Source organism: Dipodomys merriami, unplaced genomic scaffold (assembly GCF_024711535.1).
Source record: "Dipodomys merriami isolate MVZ:Mamm:240054 unplaced genomic scaffold, mDipMer1.0.p SCAF_2, whole genome shotgun sequence".
NCBI lineage: Eukaryota > Metazoa > Chordata > Mammalia > Rodentia > Heteromyidae > Dipodomys > Dipodomys merriami.
Window position 1 is genome coordinate 41,604,974 of NW_027203381.1, and position 22,466 is coordinate 41,627,439.

Below are 22,466 nucleotides of genomic sequence, written 5' to 3' on the forward strand. Positions count from 1 at the left end.
AAGGCCTAGGACTTTTCCCACCCTACCCCCAATGAGCAAACATTGGACACCACTTAATATCTTCACGCTGTCTTCACAGGAAAAAAAAAAAAAGATGGCTGAGTAGATTTATTTATTGCCTTTAAATTTTCCAAAAATAAAAAAAAAAACATTCAGCTTCAACTCAATTGTTGGGAAAACAAATTATTCCTTCTTTTCTCCCTCCCTCATTCTCACCAGGATTCAAAAGTGAATGAAAACCAGAAAGGATTGGGGGAGGGGTGTGGAAAATTCCAGGCTCATTACTACACATGTTATGAAATACTAGAGCATGTGTACACTACTGGCTGATTTATTCTGCACCCGGTGAGGGCCATTTGTGTCCCCTCAACATCTTGGGGTGCTCTGAGATGAGACACGTCTGCATGCCTCTCAGTCCACAGGAGAGTATACGGAGACCCTTGAGGGTCTGAATTCAAGGTTTGAGTTTGGGGTACTAGAGGCTGAACCTAGGGGCCTCACTCATGCCAAGCTCACCCTTCACCACCAAGCCTCACCTACAGCCCCTTGAAATCAGGTTTAACTCAAAATGTTAGCCATGAGCTTGGTACCAGTGGCTCATGCCTATAATCCTGGCTACTTAGGAGACTGAGATTTGAGGATCACAGTTTGAAGCCAGCCCAGGCAGGAAAGTCCATGAGACTCTTCTCTCCAATTAACCAGCAAAAAGCTAGAAGTGGAGCTGTGGCTCAAGTGGTAGGTAGATGGCCAGCTTCAAGCAAAATTAAAAGCTGAGCAAGCTCCAGTGTTGTCACACAACAACAACAAATGTTAGGCATGCTGCTCACCCTCTGGGCTTCAGCTTCCTTCCTCAGATAATTCCACCTCAAAGTATTTAGGAGATTAAATAAGTGACTGACTGAATGGGAAGCTGCCTAGAGATGTGCAAGAAACAATGTGGAATAGTTTCTTAATATGAAAATGGTAATAAAATAAAGCAGGAGCTGATGGCTTCTACCTATAATCCTAGCTACTCAGCAGACTGAGATCTAATGATTTTGATTGGAAGCCAGGCTTGAAGCCAGCCAGGACAGACAAATCCAAGACTCTTATCTCAAAATAATCAGAAAAAAAACCAGAAGGGGAGCCATGGTTCAAGTGGGAGAGCGCCAACTATGAGTAAAAATGCCCAAATGACAGCATTTCAAGGTCCTGAGTTCAAGTCTCACCACTGGCACACACAAAAAATAACAACTAATAAAATAGTAAAAAAAATTAAAATTAAAATCACATGGAAATATAGTGATGAGAGAAAAACTAGTCAAGAAGGGTTTGACCAGAAGGGAAATCTGGGTGCACATGGTGAGCAAGTGAGTGACTATCACTGATGCAAATTAAAATGAGCAGATCTCCTTAGGTTCTTTAAAAGAAAGTGGTAGTCCCAGTGAATGCTCCTTCTCAGGGTGTGGGGCTCCCACCTGCCTAACTAGGAGCAGAGGGTTAGGAGAGCCAGATGAGCTATTCCGCAAATCCCCTCCAAGGCAAGTCTCAGACCCTCTTTAGAGTGGATGTCTCCACATGCCATCTGACACCAAATTCTTCTAAAATCAGAAATACCAGCTCCATTAGGAGTTGCAAAAGCCCATAAATAAAACCCTCCCAGTAAGTGATGCAGATGGCTTTGAACATTTCAAAGGAACCCTTCAAAGGGTGTCCAGGCAAACTGTGTCCCCCTGGCCCTCCACTTATCTGGAAGGGTCAGTCCTCTGCCTCCTGTCATCCCCTTTCCCCTTAGAGATGTTTGCAAAAGGTGCTGCTGACAGGGCAGCCCCCCGCTGGGCCCATTTAACTGCTCCCCACAGGAAATGATGGAAATTCCTGGCATTCTCCTCACCACAGCTACACTCCACTGGTGTCAGTCAGTCTAGGGGGATGCCTGCAGTCCCCCTGGCTAATGGGGGGGGGGAGGGCAAATGGCCTCTTAGCAGCCCCTTCTCCAAGTCCAGAGAGGGAAGTCAGGCCTTTGGGAAGAGTTCCAGGAAAGGAAAGACAGACAGCCAGATGGGGAGACACAAGGTTCATTGGGAACAGATTCCCAAAGATGGTTTCACATCCTCTTAGTGAACTCTTAGTGAGGCTCAGTGGTTGAGTGCCTGCTTTGTAGTCCCAAGGGCCAGGATTTGGTCACCAGCACCCCACCGCACATATGCACACACACATGCATGCATGTATATACACATGCACACACAACTTTCTGCACTAAAGGTGCAGAGATACACACTTGGGTATCTCAGAATAGATCCTTCTTTTCTAGCTCTACAGCTAAGTATATATGTGCTCTGAGTTTTCCAGAAGCCTAAACAGTGTTCTATGTTTCTAGACATTGAATTTCTTTACATTTCTTGGCCAAATTCAGCTCAATGATTTAACTAGAGTTTCATATGTTAATGTATCTGGAGGATGGAAAGCCCGGGACAATGCCAGTGAAGAATAAGGTGAAGTGGTTCAGGAATAGGGTTGAACTCTATTTAGTACATATTTCTCAAGGCTGTGTCAACCAGGCCCTGTGCTGTGTGGGTCAAGCTGTCCAAATATTCTTGTAGCTAGGTACAGTGACTCATACCTATAATAGCAACTACTCAGGAGCATAGATCAAGAGAATCACAGTTCCAGGTCAATCTGGGCAAAAAGTGAGTAAGATCTCATCTTAACCGATAAGCTGGGCATGAAGGTACATGCCTGTCAACCCAGCTACACAGGAGGCATTAATAGAGGGAGTATGGTCCAGGCCAGCGGGGCAGAAAACATTAAGACTTTATTCAAAAAAATAAAGCAAAAAGCGCTGGGGACATGGCTCAAACAGTAGAGTGTCTGCCAAGAGTAAGATCCTAAGTTAGACACCCCATTATAATTATATTGTATTATAAATACTATACTATAAATACTATATTATTATAACAACAGTATTCTAGTAGCAAAATATTCTTGCTAAGCAGAATGTGGTGGCGCACATCTGTGTTCCTAGCTATGAAGGGAGGTTGAGGCAGAGGGTCACATAACATATATATGTATATTATATATGCATATATCTCATGCTTGTGTTATAGACGGATATATCACATTAGATATCCCATGTATATATACATACATGTGTGCACACATAGTTATGCAATATGTAAATATGACTTATTTATTAATTTAATTTTTTCAAGGAAAACAAAAAGCCAGGTTTGGCATAACTCAGTGGTAAGAACACCTACCTAGCAAGCCTACAGACCAGAGTTCAAACCCCGATACCAAAAAAAGCCAGGTTCATTTCATCTCCAGCTATAATATAAGGCCCATAAAATTATGGGTAAACAAAACTATTCATGGACATGCTTCAAAGAGTATACTTACTGTCCGGAATAGAAAAGACATCTGATTATATCCCCCCCCTGGGATTATAATATATCTCCCCAGGGATATAAGACATCTCCTCTGGGCTGGGATATTATCTCTAAGTAACTTTTCAGAAGTTCCTCTACAACTCTTCCACTTAGTTTGTACTGAACACTTGAGTTCTTCTCCATAGAGGACTCTTCTTTTTACTGTGTCACAGTTTGCCATGTTAGATAACCTCTTCTCTCAGCCATTAATTAGCCCTCTCCCCTCTCCCCAAGGAAGCAGGTCTGTCCAAGTTGTGACTGTCAAATGCAAATAACAAATGTTCCCAGTCAACCATACTTGCACACTGTGAATGCTTAAATCCACTCAAGATTTTGTACAAGCCAGACCTTGTCTCTCGTGTCCCTCCATCATTGCAACTTGGATATCTATTATTATAGCAGGCTACAATCCAAAAATAACACAGAAGAACCCACTGCAACCAATCAATGGAGCCAAGTTCCTCTAGAGACTCCCAGCACCAACAGAAGCCATGTGGACTCCAGAGAGTGCACCTGGGACATCTGGGGTGCTGAGAAGTTGGCCTTGCTGCTAAGCATGATGGAGGGATCCCAGAGCCTGTATGATTTGGGATGGGGAGAGGGGAAAAGGGGAAGGGACAGGATGTGGGTGGTTCCAGGGTTTGAACTCAGGGCCTCCAACCCTTATTTGGCTTACTTGTTCACAGTTAGCATTCTATCACTTTAGCTAACCCTGCAGCCCAGCTGTTTTTATTGGTTAATTGAAGATAAGAGTCTCAAGGACTTTCCTGCCCAAGCTGGCTTCAAATCTCCATCTCCTAGGTCTCAGCTTTTGCAATAGGTAGAATTACAGGTGTGAGACACCAGTACCTAGCCTCATCATCATCATCATCATCATCATCATCATCATCATCATCATCATAGAAAGTATAAGCTGGAAAAAAGTAGAAAGGCATCATTGTAAGACAGGTTTTAGTGGCTCATGCCTGTTTCCCAGCTACTTTGGAAGGAAGAGACTGGAAAGATCATGACTCAAGGCCAACCTTGGAGCAAAGATTATCCCTCTGGCATCTTAACTAATAGGTGGGTATGATAGTATATGCTTCTCATCCAAGCTATGAGGAAGGTGTACATAGGAGTATGCCAGTCAAGGCCTGCCTGGCTGTCAACATGAGATCCTGTCTGAAAAATAACTAAAGAAAAAAGGCCTGGGGTGTGTCTCAAGTGGTAGAGTACTTGCCTAGCAAGCATAATGGCCCAAATTCAAACCCCAGTTCTACCAAAAAAGGAAAAAGAAAAAATGGTATTGTAGTATATATCATTATTCTAGGAAGGAAGGAAGAGTAGTGCATATCTCTGATCTCCAATACTCTATAGGCAGTCTCAGGAGGATCTTGAATTCAAGTCCAGCCTGGCTACATATATGTAGACTGTGTGCTTCATGTCCCAGGAAGGAAATTCTGCCAAATTGTAACCATAGTTACACCTCAATTAACTCAGCAGATTGAGGCCAAGAAATCCTGACCCAAAAAAGTCTGATTGAAGCTTAAAAATGCTCACTTAATTAACCCTTCAAGGTCCTCTTCATGGAAGCTTTTATTACAGGAACAAATGAGTGGCAAAACTGTCAGAGTGTGGCTCATTTCCAGAAGCCTACCCAGAACTTTGGGGATGGGGATGGCAACTCTGACATATGGAAAAACTAAAAGAAAAATAGAAAAGCTGGTTAAGAACAAAAATGCAATAATGAGTCTCTGAACAAACAAAGGATGATTGTACTAAATTAATGTCCTACTGGGCTTGATCAGTGGAGAAGAGAAAAATGTTGACTCTTTATTCTAACACTGCATAGAATTTGAAAAAGCACAGTGGTATGATGTAAACAATCTTGACTTTATATAGCAAGTACTTCTGATCAACTATATATGAATAACTTTGGAAATAAGCCCACCCAGTAATGGTTTGCTAAAACAATGCCCTTTTGTCCTGAGAATAATTAACCCCTGGCTCATCTGTAGGCTAAATTCAAGTTGTGCTTATTTACAAAACATACCTAAAATCAGACAATAAACCTTTGCTACCCAGTTTACTGTGGCAAAAATAAAAGCCACCACTCTGGGCCAGGTTCAGAGGTAAATCACACCTTTCCCTCGCTTTAGGAATGAAGTTTCAAAACTTTATTCATACTTTGATATTCTTCTATAGGTACACCAAAATGCTTACAATGCTAACCACACTAATTTCAGGAGAGGGGAAGGATAATTCAGCTTGTCTGATTGATGAATGCTGGTACTGAGTCTTGAACTCTAGGACTAGGTATTCTACCTTAGCTTTTTCACACAATGCTCATGCTCTATCACTAGTCACAGCTCCACTTCTGGCTTTTGGTGGTTAATTGGAGGTAAGAGTCTCATGAACTTTCCTGCCTGGACTGGGTCTGAACCAAACTCCCCAGATCGCAGCTTCTCAGCTAGGATTACAAGCACAAGCAATTGGTGCCTTGGCTCAGCCTTCTCTTTTCACATGCAGTACCTTAGAAGCACTTGTGCACCTGGCACAGCCCTGGGAGGTAGACTTATGTAGCTTGGTAGGTGTCACTCTGCTCATCAGGCAAATACAGCATCTGAGGTACAGATTAAGTAACTGGGTTTGAGTCACAAGAGTAATTAGAGGCCGGGCTCAGTGGACCACGCTATCTGCAGACACCTACTGACTTGCTGTGTGCAAGGGATTGAGTCTTTCTTTAATGGCTAATATTCAGCCATACATGAGACAATGGGCTTAAAACCGATTTCTCTTCTCAAAAGCCTGTCCCAGATACTATAAAGAAGTGCAAGACCCATCTAGTGGGGCCAGATGGGTGCCCTGCTCACTTTAGGGTACCCCTCCCTGACACAGAAGTCACTTCAACCCACTGTGAGGCCCTTTCCCCCAAATGACACTAATCTGAGAGTTAGAAGGCCCAGGATCTTTGAACCCATGCTCAGCTACCTCACTTGAGCAAGAATTTAATCTCTCTAGACCTTACTTCCTGTATCTAGAATGGCTAACTTAACTCATATCAGTTTCTTCCAAGAAACTCTATTACCCAGTGCAGAATATTCACCACTTTATGGGGAACTCAAGAATTCCCAACATCTTCATAGCCTTCTTCAAGGCTTCCCATTTGAATTTCAGCCCTCTTGTTTATTTGTACTGCCTTGGGTTGCTTTTTCATTGTTGTGTTTAACTTTTTTATTTGAAATTAGGGTTGGAACACAGGGCTTTGCATTCACTTGGCTTGACTGGTCAGCTGGTGCTCTACCATTGAACCATACCTCTAGCTCTGTATTTGTAGTGCTTGGTATCACTCTCTTCCTGCCTGCTTATGCTCTCATGATATTTGTAAGCTATTATGTCCCCTCTGAGTCATTTGTTGGCAATTCCCATGTATAATTTCATCCCATAAATTAATAACCCTTGTTTAATATACTAGATTTTTTTACCAAACCCCCACTCGTATAGCTAGTATAATGTTCTATATTAAAAATATTCTTTTTTTTAATTTAATTTTATTTTATTTGAGAACATACTGTACAGAGGGGCTACAATTACATGGGCAGGATAATGCATACATTTCTTACCAAGCATTGCAGCCTCCTCCTTTGTTTACCCTTCACCTCCCTTCCCAGCCTCCCCCCTACCCCCTAAAAATATTCTTAAACTCACCCTTTTTAAAGAAATGTTTTCTGTTCATTCTCTGTCTTTCTACTGATTTCCAAAATATATAGAGAGACCTTTCAACATTTATTTTGCAAGGTTCAAATTTCCTCGCAGTTTCTGCCTTTTAATACTTTCTGGTTTGTTTTCCTTTGTAATTCTTGGTTTCATGTACACCCCTGCTACCCTTCAGTGAATCCTCCAGAGGAAATTAGAACAGCACAGGGTACCAATCCAGAAATGCTTGATAATGTAAAGAACAAGAATACGTAGGGCAGGGGGAGAAAGGATGGGCCGACTGCTCTGTCGGGGCATGAATGGAAAAGCTATGGGCCTGGTGCCACCACATTCCCATATTAAAGCCCTATTTCTTTTCCCAGAAAGAAATGTAGACGTGTGTTTCCAGAAGGAAAAATACTAAAACAACAAGGGAGCCAGAGCAGCTGGGGGTTGTTAACTTTAATCAAAGTCCAGCCAGGATTATTTTTTAAGCAACAAAAAATAGATTTACTCTCATTCATAGTCTTTCTCCATCTATCTCTCACACAGACAGACAGACAGACAGACAGACAGACAGACAGACAGACAGACAGACAGACAGACAGACACAGACAGCACACACAAACTTTTCTCTTCTTTTCTTCCCCATTTTTTCTCACCAAGACTCAACCTCTGTTCTCTTGAATTTTCTTTGAAACTGCAGCATTTACTAGCATTTTACAGCTAAATGGAAGAGCCTGCAAAGCAAGTCAAAGCAGAGAAGACCACTATGTGGAGCCACCCCGGAGGTGAAGCAGTAGGTATAGTTCCTGGTGGCTGCTGTAACTAAGAAGATAGATTCTCTTATAGTTCTGGAAAGGCAGAAGACTGAATGTAACCTCACTTAGTGGAAATAAAAGTATTGTGTGTGCTATTGTAGGAATAATCCCTGTTTGGCATCTCTTACAGCTTTTAGGAGCCATTGGCATTCCTGACTGAAGGGTCTCTCCTCCACCTGCACAAGATGTTACTGTGAGCCCCATTCTACCATCTTGTCACCTTCTCTCTGCAACCAGATCTCCTATCCCTCCCTTTTCTTATTTAATTTTTTTAAATTTCATAATTTCTCCATCTTAAGCTCTTCAACTTCATCACCTCTGCAAAAAAGTCCTTTAGAACCAGCAAGATCTTTCCATCCTACAACTTAAGGAACTAAATCTGACCAGCAATCTGAGTGAGCCTGAAAGTATAGACAACTGCATATACACCCAATTCCTCCAGAAGAACCCAATACTGCCAACTCCTTGCTATTGGGCACTGAAGAATTTAGCCAGACTACTTGGATTGATGCCACACTGGGACTTCTGACCTACACAACTACGGGATTATAAAAACAAAGAATATTGTTTAAGTTACAGTATTTTGGGTAAATTGTTCTGGTGGCAATATACATTGAACATATCGCATTTAAAAAACGAAACCACAGACACTTTTTACCATGTAAGGTAGCATGCAGGTTCTAGGGGTCAGGATAAGGGTCTCTAGGGATCGTCACTCAACCTATAACAAGGCACTTGTGAAACTGGGTTCCTGGAAGAAGTCTTCCTCCCACCCATCCATGACTACTAAGCTATAAACACAAGCCTGAGCCACAGAGGGAAAAATGGTTTCTCAATACCCAACAGAGAAATCATCCTGTCTCATCATCAATTTCCTTTTTCTGCTATGTTGGTTCACAAGCTGTCTTCAGCAGACCTATTCACACTGCACCTCTTCCCCAGCTCACCCCACTGTTGCTGGGTTGTAATCAATGGCCCGCCACTTATATGGAAGCTCAACCTCCAACCAAAGCTGGATCTCGAGGCCACAAACGCTCATGTGTAAGTGTGTACATTGACGCGCCAGCAGTCTCGCTTCTGATCATTACTGCATTGACTGAGCAGGGAGAAGGAACGGAACTTTGCTAGAACTCACCGAACCTCTTGTAACCGAAGGACTGCACCTCCTCCTCCTCTGCAAAGTCGTCTGTAGAAAAGAAAACACAACACAATATGGGTGTTCAGCACAGGCTTGGTATGGGGAGCAATGGAATGGATCCCAACCAACACCCTCCCCTTTTAAGATTGTACAGTCTCTACACTAGTCATCCTGAGGCAGAAATGTTGTTCTCCCTGTTCTTAATCTGACTTCTGATTCCACTCTTCGCTAACATGTGACTCCAAGATACTTTTCCAGACCACCCTGCCTCTCCATGTCACATGGCTCAACCTCAGGAACACCCTCTCCTAGTCACAATTAACCTCCCCCACCTCTTGCTTAGAATGGTGCCTAGTGCAAAGGCTCAATAAATGCAACCTCCTTATATAGCTAATTGATGCTAATTGATTCAAGGCAATCAACATTTTCACAAACTCGAGTCTTCCAATCCATGAAAATCACATTTGCTTCTGTTTGTTTAGGTCTACTTTAATTTCTCTTAGGAACATTTTGAGGTTTTTTTTTTCCTCTGCCAGGGTCTTAGAAAATGTTGTTCAATTTGACACATGCATATTTAATGTTTTGGATCATGTTCAGTTGCTTGTTGCACAGTATAGAAATGAACTGAAGTGTTGAATATTGGCCTTTATTTTGAGAGCTCTAATCTCATTTTTTCAGTTGTTACTTTGAGGCTCTTTGTTTTGTTTTAATCTACTTGGGAATTTCTATGGAAATAATCATGTCATACATGAATAAAGACAATCTTGCTTTGTTGTGTCTAAAAAATGTGAAAGGAGCAAAATGAATGAATAAATGTTGTTGAATGAATCACAGAATAAATAACCAGCTGGCCCTTTCAGATGTCATAGCTCCCATCAACTAGGGCAGCAATCTCAGAACCCAGTATAACCCCTTCCATGATACCCAAACCCTTCCCAGAAAGATGGTTTCCAGTCAATGTATCTCAACAGGCAGTCTTGCTATGGGAATTCATACCTCATGATTGTCTTGTGGACACAAGAGAGATACTATATTGGAGCCAACTATGCTACCCAAAGACCCAAACTCTCCCTCCTAACGAGGCCATGGCAAAATTCCTTACATCAATACAGAGCTTCCTGTTTACAGTTCACCAGGTCTGGGTCTAGAAGTGATAAGCACTATGCACACACAACTTTCTGTTAACCATGCACATAAAGGATAAGTTTTGGGGACAAATAAGAGGTGTCAAAACCAGGTCTGTCTAGAAGACCCTAACCAAAAGAGGTCATGAAGGGGGAAACAAGCCTCTGTGATGGTCTTTTTTAACCCCCAATGGGGACATGACCTGGCTGAATCTTGTATCATGAAGGAAAACCCAAGGTGCATGGGAATGATCTCATGATATGGAATAACTCTTTGTAGCAGAGAATGGAGGGCTGTGACATCTTTGCCTTTTGCTAGTGCTTCCTTATTCAAAGGACAGGTGGGAGATCTTTGTTGTTTATCTGGCAGTCAGATTTTTATAATCCAAGTAGGTTTCTTAGGTTGAAGTGAGGAGACCGGGTCTGACCGGCACCATCTTGGCCACATGGTGGATGGTAGGGTCTGGCATCTTGTCTTCAGGTGGTGGGCATGCCAAAATCCCTGGAGGCAGGGGCAGGGACTTGGATGATAGGTTACTAAACCTGTCAGTCCTGTGCAGGGACCCGAGTTTCCTGTGACCCTGCCCCCTGCCCCTCACACTATTTGGACCAGATCAGATGCCATTAAGCCATGCCATGTGTCCCCGCGTTCCTGTCCTGGCTCCTGGCTCTTCTCCAGTCACCATGGCATCCCAATCCAGCTCTCCATTGGAACTAATTGGTTTGTTGGTCTTCTTTTTGTTCTTTATCTCCTCTCTGGCCTTCATGGCTCAGTTTATTAACAGTGTTAAGTGTATTTGCTGGCTACTGGTCTTTACGAGAGGAGTCCACCATGCAGTCATCACTGGCCTTTATTAATAAAGACTCCCAATTTGACCTCCCCAAATGGGGTTTCTCCATTTTTTCTCCATACAACAAGGTCAGAGATTACAGCACCCAATCAAGCCCTTTCTGTCTCTGCCTTCATGAGTCATCTGTTACATGTCATCCCTTATCTCTCCCAGGGAGCCATATCTATCAGACTAGACTATTCGCAAAGAGACACACTCATCCATGGCTTCTCTTTGGAACTTTATTCATTTATTCATTCACTCAACAAATCCTCCAAGATGCTTCTCCAAGTCCCTTCTACATAACAGCTACCGTACCTACATGGGGAACCTGCTCCCACTCTTCCATATAGCTTAAATTATCTCTAGATTGCTTATAGCACCTGACATTTTGCCAGCACTATAGGACTATAGTTGTACCGTATTGTTTAGGAAATAAGGACAAGGAAAATACCCACATATATACTCAATACAGGTAAGACTTTGGTTTTCAAATATTTCAGCCCACAGTCAGTTGAATCTACAGATGTGATCTCCAAGGATGAGAAGGCTTCCAGCCCAGCTACCTGGATAATGCCATGAGAGGTCAGCTCTCCCTGCTAAGGAGAGCCCCTCCCCCACCACATGGTCTCTGGAGCAAAGCCGGGACACTGCAGACCAGGGAAACATCACTGAAGAGTTCACAATGAAGCCAAAAGAACAGATTTGGGTTGTACTCCCAACAGGGAGCAACTTAAAATCTCCCAACAGACAATTCTGCTTCCAAAGTCCTTTCAGTGAAGGCTACCATTAGTTTGTTTGTTTGTTTGTTTTTGGTGTCTTTTCTCTCTGTCATCTTTTGCCTGATCTACTGCACTCTTCTTCCCACAGTTTTCCTGGGAACGCTCTTGTATTTTTGTTGTTAAAGCGGTTCATTTTGGCCCTTGTTTCTCCTTCCAAATCTATATATTCAAAACCATTAGGGGTTCCAAGGAAACAAAAGCCTAACAGGCCATCCATCCATCTGGGGGGCTCTGTGAGGAGGGTGGGCTTGTCTTTACCTTCATTCCCAAAGGGAAGCCAGTCTTACAACAGCTATTTGAAGAAGAACAACAACAAATAGAAAGAGACACGAGTGGCCTGTCAGATAACTTCTCACTGGGAGTATCAGGAAATGCCTCGTAAAGATGTATCCTCAATCAGTCTTTCTCTGAATTTTCTTGGTGTGGGGGGGGGGTGGAGATTGGAAAATGGGGTGGAGTTACATATTAGGTCTCTTTCTTGCAAGTTCATCATGGTTTTGCATTAGTTGAAACTCTGAGAAGTGTTGAGAGAAAAAAGGCAAAGCTTTTTAACTTTGTTTTACTCAGTTTTTTTAAAAAAATATCTTGAGTGGTACAAAGGAGGTTCAATTCATCAGTTTATGAGTACAATGCATTTTGATCAATGTCACCTCTTCCATTGTTCTCCCAGCACCCCTCCCCAATCCCTTCAAGTTACTCAGTTCCATTGTCACACACTCACACACACACACACACACACACACACACACACACACACACACACACACACACACACACTCTATTATGACTGTTTTCATCCACCATTATCCCCTCCGTTCATCTACTTTCCTTCTCCTTGCATTTCCCCCACCCAACCCCAATACATGTTCCAGCTTCCTGGCATTCATTTTGTCAAACTGTAAATTAGTTGTTCAGTCTGAGCAAAGTGAGCCAGACCTTACCTCAAAAACAAAATATTAAGCCCATGGCTTATGTTAGCTGCTCAAGAGGCTGAGATCTGAGGATCAAAGTTTGAAGCCACCCTGGGCATATAAATCCAAGGTATACTCTTATCTCCAACTAACCACCAAAAAGTCAGAAGTAGCTCAAGTGGTCAAGTTCCAACTTTGAGTGAGAAATCTAAGGGACAGTGAAAGGTCATGTGTTCAAAGAAAAAGAAAAAGGCTGAAGCTAGCCCACTGAGCCCCTGGGTTTAATCTGTAGAATCACCAAACATGTGAAATACCATGGTGAAACCCATTGATACAATAAATATACACTAAAAGAATGAATGACAGTAAAGTAATAAAACAGGTTCAATTGGGGAAATGGGTACCAGTGGGACAGGGTAAGGACCAATAGAGAGAGAAATGAGAAGGGATGGAGTCAAAATAGTCTATTTATAACAATGAAACTTTTCTAAATGTTTTAAGGAGGGATGGAGGATAAGGGATAATAATAGAAGGAATGGGATTGATGGGATACATTGTATGTATAAAAATATTACAATGAAACTTTCTTTTTCAACTAATATAAAAAATCTGAGCCCAATGGATACATTGTATATATGAAAATGTTACAGTGAAACTCTCCTTTTACAAATTCTCCTTTTACAACTAATGTTAAATTTGAAAAAGAACTGAGCCTGGCAACTGTAGCTCACACCTGTAATCCTAGCTACTCAAGAGGCTGAGATGTGACGATCCATGTTTGAAGTCTATTGGAGTAGACAGAACCAAGATACTCATCTCCAATTAACCACCAAAAAACTGGAAGAGGAGCTGTGGCTCGAGTGGTAGAGCACTAGCTCTAGGGGGGTAGTGCCTATACCCTGAGTTCAAGACAGACAGACAGACAGACAGACAGACAGACAGACACAGACACACACACACACACACACACACACACACACACACACACACACACACACACAGAGAGAGAGAGAGAGAGAGAAATAAATTAAAAAGCTTTAAAAAAGAGAGAGAGAGAGAGACAAATATCCTGGTATAAGCACTGCTACACTCTTACATTACTAAGGACTTGATATTTAAGACCTTTATGTTTTGCAGTGGCCAGAACTTGATCCTGCTTCTGACAGCAGTCTATCTGCAGGAAAGACTGAAGCTTTAACATATTAAATAACAAAAACATGCTGAAGATTTAGACCTTCAAGTGCATAGCTTCTTGGCTTCCCTGGCTGTACCTTGGCATTCATTTCAGTACCTGTGAGCTATACTGTACTTTGCTTGAGTGCTTTGAAGTGCACTATTTCTTCATTTATTTTTACTTGCATGTATTTTTACTTTCCTCGGCAACTGGCACAGAGCCACACTGGCTAGGGATTTTGTAAAGAACACAGAATAGAATTCTGCTGCTGCTTTCTTATTTTCTTGAGCGCTACTATTTCAGACCACGAGTTCAAGTGAAGTTTAGTTGGATTTGTTAGAGGTGAGAGTCACACTCACCTGCTCCAGTCAATCTGTGGGGCAAACCTGGGGAGGGCACCGGGCTGGGCACTGGGGTAAGGATTCATCCTCCCACTTGGCTTCCAGCCACAGAAGCATGGTGTTCTCTACCACGTGGAAATATCTTTTTTTTGGGGGGGGGGGTCCGGTCGTGGGGCCTGAACTCTGGGCCTGGGCGCTGTCCCTCAGCTCTTCAGCTCAAGGCTAGCTCTCTACCACTTAAGCCACAGTGCCACTTCCGGCTTTTTTTTTCTGCTTATGTGGTGCTGAGGAATCGAACCCAGGGCCTTAAGCATGCAAGGTGAGTGCTCTACCACTGAGCCACCTTCCCAGCCCCCACGTGGAAATATCTTGAAACCAGGGAACTTAGCACAGCTCACACATTTATGGCTTCCCCTCCTCCACTGTTGGGATTGAATCCTGAGCATCGAACCCAGGTCTGTGTGCTTGCTAGGCAACATTTGGGGTTCTGTTGTTATTGCTTTTGTTCTGGTGGGTTTCATTTTGTTTTGGTTTCTGGTTTGCGTTATTGTTGTTCTTTTGGCAGTAGCAAGATTTGAACTCTGTTTGCCAGGTGGGTACTCTATAAGGCTTGAGCCATGCCTCTAGCTCATTTGGTTTTGTTTGGGGGAGGATAAACGGGGGAGGCATTGTGTGTGTGTGTGTGTGTTTTGCTTTTTTTTTGTCGGTCATGGGGCTTGAACTCTGGGCCTGGGCGCTGTCCCTCAGCTCTTTAGCTCAAAGCAAGCAATCTACCACTTGAGCCACAGTGCCACTTCCAGTTTTCTGGTGGTTTATTGGAGATAAGAGTTTCATGGACTTTCCTGCTCAGGCTAGCTTTGAACTATGATCCTCAGATCTCAGCCTCCTTAAGAGCTAGGATTATAGGCGTGAGTCCGGCTTGCTCTGGATATTTTTTAGATAGGATCTTGAATTTTTCTCAGGCCTGCCTAAACAGCAATCCTACTTTGTGTTCCCCACCCCCTCCCCAGTAGCTGAGAAGACAGGTGTGAGGCACCAGACCCAGCTATTAAGATGATGATTTGATGACTGGTCCATGCTAGCCGTGAACTGTGATTCTCTTGATCTTCACCTTCTGAGTAGGAAGAATTAAGAAAGTGAGTGTAATGAAGTATCTGAGGTTTCAGATGTTTTTGAGAGAAAAATTAGATATCTTCCATTCAACTGCTCAAGTCCTTCTCCCACACAGATGGGTGTAAGTATATGCGGAAATGTAAATATTTTAGGTTCTTCAAAGTTACTACAGGAAAAAAAAACCTCTCTGTGGTGGCACTGGGGTCTGAACTCAAGATTCATACTTGCTAGTCAGGCACTTTACTATTTAAGTCATGTCCTGTCCTTTTTTTTTTTTTTGCTTGTTACTTTTTGGATAAGATCACACACTTTTTCCTGGGACAGTCTCAGACCAAAATCCTCCAACCTATGCTTTCTGTGTCTCTGGGACTATAGGTATATACTATCATGCCTGGCTTATCAGATGAGAAGAGGTCTGGTTAATTTTTTTTGCCTGGGCTGGCCTCAAACCATGATCTTTCTGACCTTTGTCTCCTGAGTAATCCAGAATACAAGCATGCATAAGATACTGTGCCCAGATTGACTCCAATTTTTGGCACAACTTTTAAGTAAGATGCTCATTTAAGAAAAAACAACAACAGTAAATTCTTACTTTGGGAATAAAGAAAGATAACATGCCTTGTTACTTCTCTTATAGGTCAACAAAAGTGAATTACACTTCTATTACTTTTACCCTAAATTAGTAGTGGGTACTAAACTAGATTTTCCCCCAGCAAGCAACAGCTTCAGCAACTTAGAGTAAGCAGCAAATAATGACCTTTAAAATCCTGACATCTAGCCAGATGCCAGGAGGTCATATCTGGGATCTTAGCTACTCAAGAGGCTGAAATCTGAGGATATTTGAAGCTGGCCTACACAGAAAAGTCTGAGAGATCTCATCTCCAATTAACCAGCAAAAGGCCAGGCTGGAGGCATGGCTCAAATGATAGAATACCAGCCATGAGCAAGAAAGTGAGAGTACACGGCTCTGAGTTCAAGCCTTAGTACTGGCAAAACAACAACAAAACCTTGACATCTTTGTTCATCCTTTTCAGAAAACTACAGGGAAGGTGCACTTCTCCTGTGAAGGAACCCTCTGAACCACATTAATCATGGTAGGGAGATTGTCAAGACCTGCTGGGTATGGTGGCTGCTGCCTTGAATCTCAACAATGGAGGATCTATGGTAGGAAGATTGTGAGTCTGAAGCCAGCCTGGGTCCAGGAAGTATGTAACTTGGAGATTGGTGTGTGTGTATGTGTGTTTTATTTTACAAGTGCTCTCAGATCTTGTGGGCAGGGATGGGAGAGGAAAACTGGGAGAAAGCAAAAAGAGGGGGTGACATTGTAAAAAGAAGAATTTTACTCATTACTTATTATGAAGTAGCATCCTCTCTGTACAATACCTTAATAATATTGGGGGAAAAAAGAAAAACAAAACAAGTACTCCCAGCTAAAAGAGTGTCTTGAGCTTCCATAGAGATGCTGGACTTAGATTGTATATGGGGAAGAGGAGTGTGTGTGTGTGTGTGTGTGTGTGTGTGTGTGTGTGTGTGTGTGTGTGTGTGTGTGTGTGTGTGTGTGTGTGTGTGTGTGTGTGTGTGTGTGTGTGTGTGTGTGTGTGTGTGTGTGTGTGTGTGTGTGTGTGTGTGTGTGTGTGTGTGTGTGCGCGCGTGCACATGTACACATGCAGGTATGGGCTAGGATTGGGGATATGCTGGTACTGGAGCTTGAACTCAGGATCTCAAGCTCTTGTTCAGCTTGCTTGCTCACAGCTGGCACTCTACCGCTTGAGCTACACCTCCAGCCTGACTTTTTGCTGGTTAATTGGAGAGGAGATGGCATCCCTTGGAGGTGTCTGCACAGGCTGGCTTCAAACTGTGATCTCAGCCTCCTGAATAGGAGAAATACAGGCATGAGCCAGTTAGATTTTTGAACAATGTTGAAACTTAAAACCATAGGTACTCTTGGAGATACACAAAATGTGTTTTGCATTGTAAGATGACCATAAGTCTTTGGGATCAGAGCCATAATGTTGTGAGCTGAATATGAAGTGTTCCCCCATGGGCTCATGTTTTAAATGCTTGATCTCCAGCTGGTGGAGCTATTTTGGGAAGTTGCAGAAACTTTGGGAGGCAGGGTCTAAGAAGCTGGAGGAGGTGGGCCTTAACTGGAGGAGGTGGGGCCTAGCTGTAGGAGGTGGGTCACTGAGGGTATGTCTTTGAAGGTTATACCAGATGCCCAGTCTCTTCATTTCCTTTGCCATGGGTACCATGATGTGAACTGCTCCTCTCTGCCATGCCCTCCTATGTCATAATAGGCTCTGAAACTTTGAGTAAAATAAATAGGAGGGAGGAAAAGAGGGACGGAAGGAGGGAGGGAAGGAGAGGGTATAGATCATTGACAGAATTTGTCCATTGCTTACTAGGTTTGATCCTAAGCACCATAAAAGAAGGTGGAGATAGAGATGAAGGTGGAGGTGGAGAAGGAGGAAAAGGAGGGAAAAAAGGATGAAGAGGAGAGAAGAAGGAAGAGGAGGAGAAGAAAAAGAGAAGCCAAAGGAGGAAAGAAGATTAAAATGAAAAACCAGTTAGAATTTGGTGGCCCAACCATAAATAGAAATATGACAGCTTAATGGAAAACGTATATAATACCACTAACGAAGAAAACATGATGTCATATGGTTAAAAACTCACATATACACATGCCTTTCCTAATACTCACAAATTTGTTTAATGTTGTGATTTCTTGAGGTCATATCCTTACTAAAAAAAAAAGTGGACACTGGATTTGAGACACGGATTTAAAAATATTCTGTCATCCATCAGTAGGACCTGAACAATTGTGCCTATGGAAAATCAGGGTTCCCAGCAAATTAGGCATATTGATATACATCTATTTTCTACCATTATCATAAGTAAGAAATGATACTGTTGACAAGCTGCATTTTGGAAAGGGGTGACTTTTTTTGGAGGGAGGAGGTCAGTCTTGGGGCTTGAACTCAGGGCCTGGTTGCGGTCTCTGAGCTTTTTCACTCAAGGCTAGTGCTCTAGCACTTTCAGCAACAGCTCCATTTCCAGTTTTCTGGTGGTTAGTTAGATAAAAATCTCATTGACTTCCCTGACCAAGCTGGCTGTGAACAGCGATCATCTGATCTCAGCCTCCTGAGTAGTTAGAATACAGGGGTGAGCCTTCAGCACCCAGCAGGGCTGATGTTTAACAACAGTAACAGTGACAGGGATGACAGCATTGGCGAGCACTGTCCCTGCTCCCTGCAGACAGCACACACAACACTCCTGTCCCTCGGTCAGTTTCTATGCATCTGTATCTTGAAAATGACTTTACTATTGAGACTTGAATACTTGCCCACTCCCACAATCTAAACTATAGCACATGATCAAATTAATGTAAGTGCTTCTTTACTGGCAATTAAATTAGTGCCTGGAGGAAAAGATAGATTATAAGCATACAGTACTATGATGTATTACAATAATGAAAACATTGTAAGTTCTTATATGCTAGACACCATTCTAAAGAATGGATGTATATCAAGCTATTTAATCCTCAAAACAGCTTACTGGGTAGATACTATTATTCTCAGTTTTCATAAAGGAATGGGTACCCTGGAAAGTTAAACTGTTTTCCTGTATTTACCAGATTCTTTAGTTTCATGACACTCATTCCTCCAGCCAAAAAAAAAAACCCAAAAATTATCAGGTTCATCTAGGTACCAGTGGCTCACACCTGTAATCTTAGCTACTCAGGAGGTTGAGATCTAGAGGACCCCAGTTGGAGGCCAACCCAGGAAGAAAAATCCACGAACTTCCATTTCCAAAGTAAAACAGCAAAAAGCTGGTCTAGAAGCATGGCTCAAGTGGTAGAGCACCAAACAAACAAAATCAAGCAAACCATAAGACCCTGAGTTCAAACTCTGGTACTGACAAACCAAATTGATCATGTTCACTAAGCACAATTACATGAGATGGTTTTTATTTTCTGCCAGTCCTGGGGCTTGAACTCAAGGCCTGGATGATGTCCTTGAGCTTCTTTTGCTCAAGGCTAGCATTCTACCATACCACTTGGGCCACAGAGCCACTTCTGTTTTTTTCTGTGTATGTGGTGCTGGGGAATTGAACCCAGGGCTTCATGCATGCTAGGCAAGCACTCTATCACTAAGCCACATTCCCAGCTCATAATTCAATTTTTTTTGGTCGGTCATGGGGCTTGAACTCTGGGCCTGGGCACTGTCCCTGAGCGCTTCAGCTCAAGATGAGTGCTCTACCACTTGAGCCACAGCGCCACTTTCAAGATGGTTGTATTTTAAAACATAGATAAGTTTAAAAGTGGACTGTTGAAACTTCAAAGAACACATTGCTTTCTAAGTTTCAGCTAGTTTCTTAGTAATTTCTATGTCCTAAGAACATGAAGCTCAAAAAACTGTATACTACTGCCTGTGATTTTTTTTATAATATTGAGCTGCTTAGGAAGTAGGAAGGAGTCCTGTTGAATACTTCCATGTCCAATGAACACATTTTATTTTAAATCTCCTCTCATGTTGAAAAACACATTTCTTTTATACTTAAGAGCACTGACTAACTAATGATGGTAAACTCCAGGGGTTAAGAAGCTTCTAGACCTCCATGACATCCTTGTTGGGGGTCACTAATTTCTGCTTGTCTTGGCTTTCACTGCTATGTAATTACCAAAGTCCCTGAAGCAATCAGCATGATCTTCATTTTTTTCTCAAGGTACTATATTGGTTTTGGCTCTTCACATGATACTTGCTTAGACAGAAATCAAATCACAGCTTGATTGAAAAGCTACCTCCCTCAAGCCTGGGTGGAGGGCAGGTTGGTAGGTTAGAAAGTGTGGTGTCAGCAGTAAGCACGAAACCATTTCTGTGAAGAATGCCTATCAATCTCTTGTCCCTTGCTCACAATCTGTCCTTGGAAATGGCACTTCTGACAGTGTTTTGTAGGCTAGAGCTGTTAGTAGATCCTGGAATCAGTCTGAATTTGAATACTTATTTGTACTGGTAAGCTGGGTGCCCTTAGACAAGAACAACAATCTCTCTGAACTTAAGTTTTTCCATCTCCAAATTGGAGAAAACAGTAATGACTGACATGGTGGCTGCTCAGTACATGTTAGATATTACATAGAAAAGTAATATATGGGGAATATTAAGTAGCCATCAAAAATACCTATGAAGTTTTTATGAACACAGCCACACAGTTTAGAGCCACTCCATCCCTGGCTCTTACATGCCAACCCAGGACCCTGTTCCCTGTCTCCTGGTTATGAACAGCTTATGAAGACTTTCATTGCCTGGCCAGAATGGGGATTCTCTGACCATGTTGGCCACAGAATATCCAGGGATTCCCAAGGCTTTTTGCTACCAGAGAACTTCCCTCCCAGGAAGGCTTTACTCAGGGCAAAATGTGTGATTTTCCCATCTGGAAAGCGAACTCTTCCAGAAAGCTAGCTAGCTAGCTAGGCACTTGTGGCTCATGCCTATAATCCTCCCTATTCAGGAGGCTGAGAACTGGGAAACATGGTTCCAAAGCTAGCCTGGGGAGAAAAAGTCCTTGAGACTCTTATCTCCAATCAAGTAGTGAAAAGCTAGAAGTAGATGTGTTTCTCAAGCGGCAGAACATCAAGCCTGGAGCCAAAAAACAAAAGCTAACAGAGAGCACTGGGACCCTCTGTTCAAGCTCCAATACAAAGACAGATAGATAACTAAATAAAAATGGCATGCAAGCAAGCTAATCCATCAGGGGGCCATGCAATTTACCCTGGCCGCACTTGTATCAGCTGCTTGGAAAGAATATTTTAATGAGAACAAGTATGTATTAGGAAAATTAGATCCCCCGTTGTGACAGACCTTGAAAGCTATCATCTACTAGGTTTTTCCTGTCACATTGTCATGGATGAGACACATAGCCAAGGGTTGGGGGTAGGGAAGGAGGCATGGGAACAATCTTGAGAAATTACATGGGAGACCACAGACAAGATGATCTATACTTAACAGTAATTAAGCCTCAGATTAAGAATGTCAAGCATCTCCAAACTAATGAAAAGTCAAAAGTGTAATTAGATTGTAAATTTGCCCTCCAGAAGAAGGGGGTCCTGATGCCCAATCAGCGAAGAGAATGAGGTCTTATTTTGTTCCCATTTTGATGCTTTCAGTGATGTTTGCTTAGCCTAAGAAAGCACAAGAAACCCCAGGAATACAGTGGGAAAGGAGACTGTCCCGAAACACTAGGCTGTTTTCAGTCAGGCAGCAAGTGTGGCTGCACTGAGCCTTACCAGTATCCTCAAGGATCAGAATCAGGAATGGGATCTAGTAATTATACAACTTGAGAAGAGTCAGATTCCTTCTTAAAGAATGTGACTATTTTCCTCAAACCACTAAATTGATGATGGGTTTTAGGAGCTAATTGAAAACTGAAATTGGAAATCAAACAAGCTTCATTTTCTTTTCTATTCACAAACAAGCTGTACTTCTTCTCAACTCAGCTTGGAAGACTTCACATATTGCAGCAACAGGACAAGAAGTTTTCTTCTGGAAATATATAATGATGTCATTTTTTTTGGTACTTGGGGACGCCAGGAACGGAGGAAAAAGAACAGAGATGTTTGCTAAATGCGGCCAATAGGTGGTGCTGTGGCACACAGCAGATTGGGATTACACTTGGTCTATTAAAAGGCTAAGGTTTAAGAGAATAAGTACCCTTAAAAACGAATCTGGCTTCTATGAGCTTTGACAATACAACTATTTCTTTCACACTGGATGATATGTACATTTTTTTCCTTTTGCTTAGTGTTAGCTGTTCCCTTTTTCCCTCTCATTCCCTCCCTCCCATCGCTGCCCTTGAGTTGCTTAGTTTGTTTTCATCAAAGTCCAGTGCAGCTGATGGGTCCCTCTGTTGTATATTTTCCCATTTCCCTCTGATTTTGTGTCCTCCTCCTATCCCTCAGATGTATATGCACACACATGTGCACACACGCACACGCACACACACACACACACACACACACATATATATATACCATATATGTGGTCAAGAACATTATAGACCATGATAATGACAAGTTGCCTTGTGAAGGTTAAAATGTGTTTGTGACTAACTAAATATCACTATCTCACAAAACTGTGAAATTTGTGAAATTTAT

The 22,466-nt window shown here is 42.4% G+C and overlaps 1 protein-coding gene across 1 annotated transcript in view; it reads right to left on the reverse strand.

The window, feature by feature from the left end:
- Nucleotides 1-22,466, reverse strand: part of Colec12 (collectin subfamily member 12) — a 168,886-nt gene that overhangs the window by 141,799 nt on the left and 4,621 nt on the right. Inside the window, exon 2 of the mRNA XM_070029465.1 lies at nucleotides 9,039-9,089. Within this exon, the coding sequence (XP_069885566.1) occupies nucleotides 9,039-9,089 (51 nt within the window). The remainder of the gene's footprint in view (nucleotides 1-9,038; nucleotides 9,090-22,466) is intronic.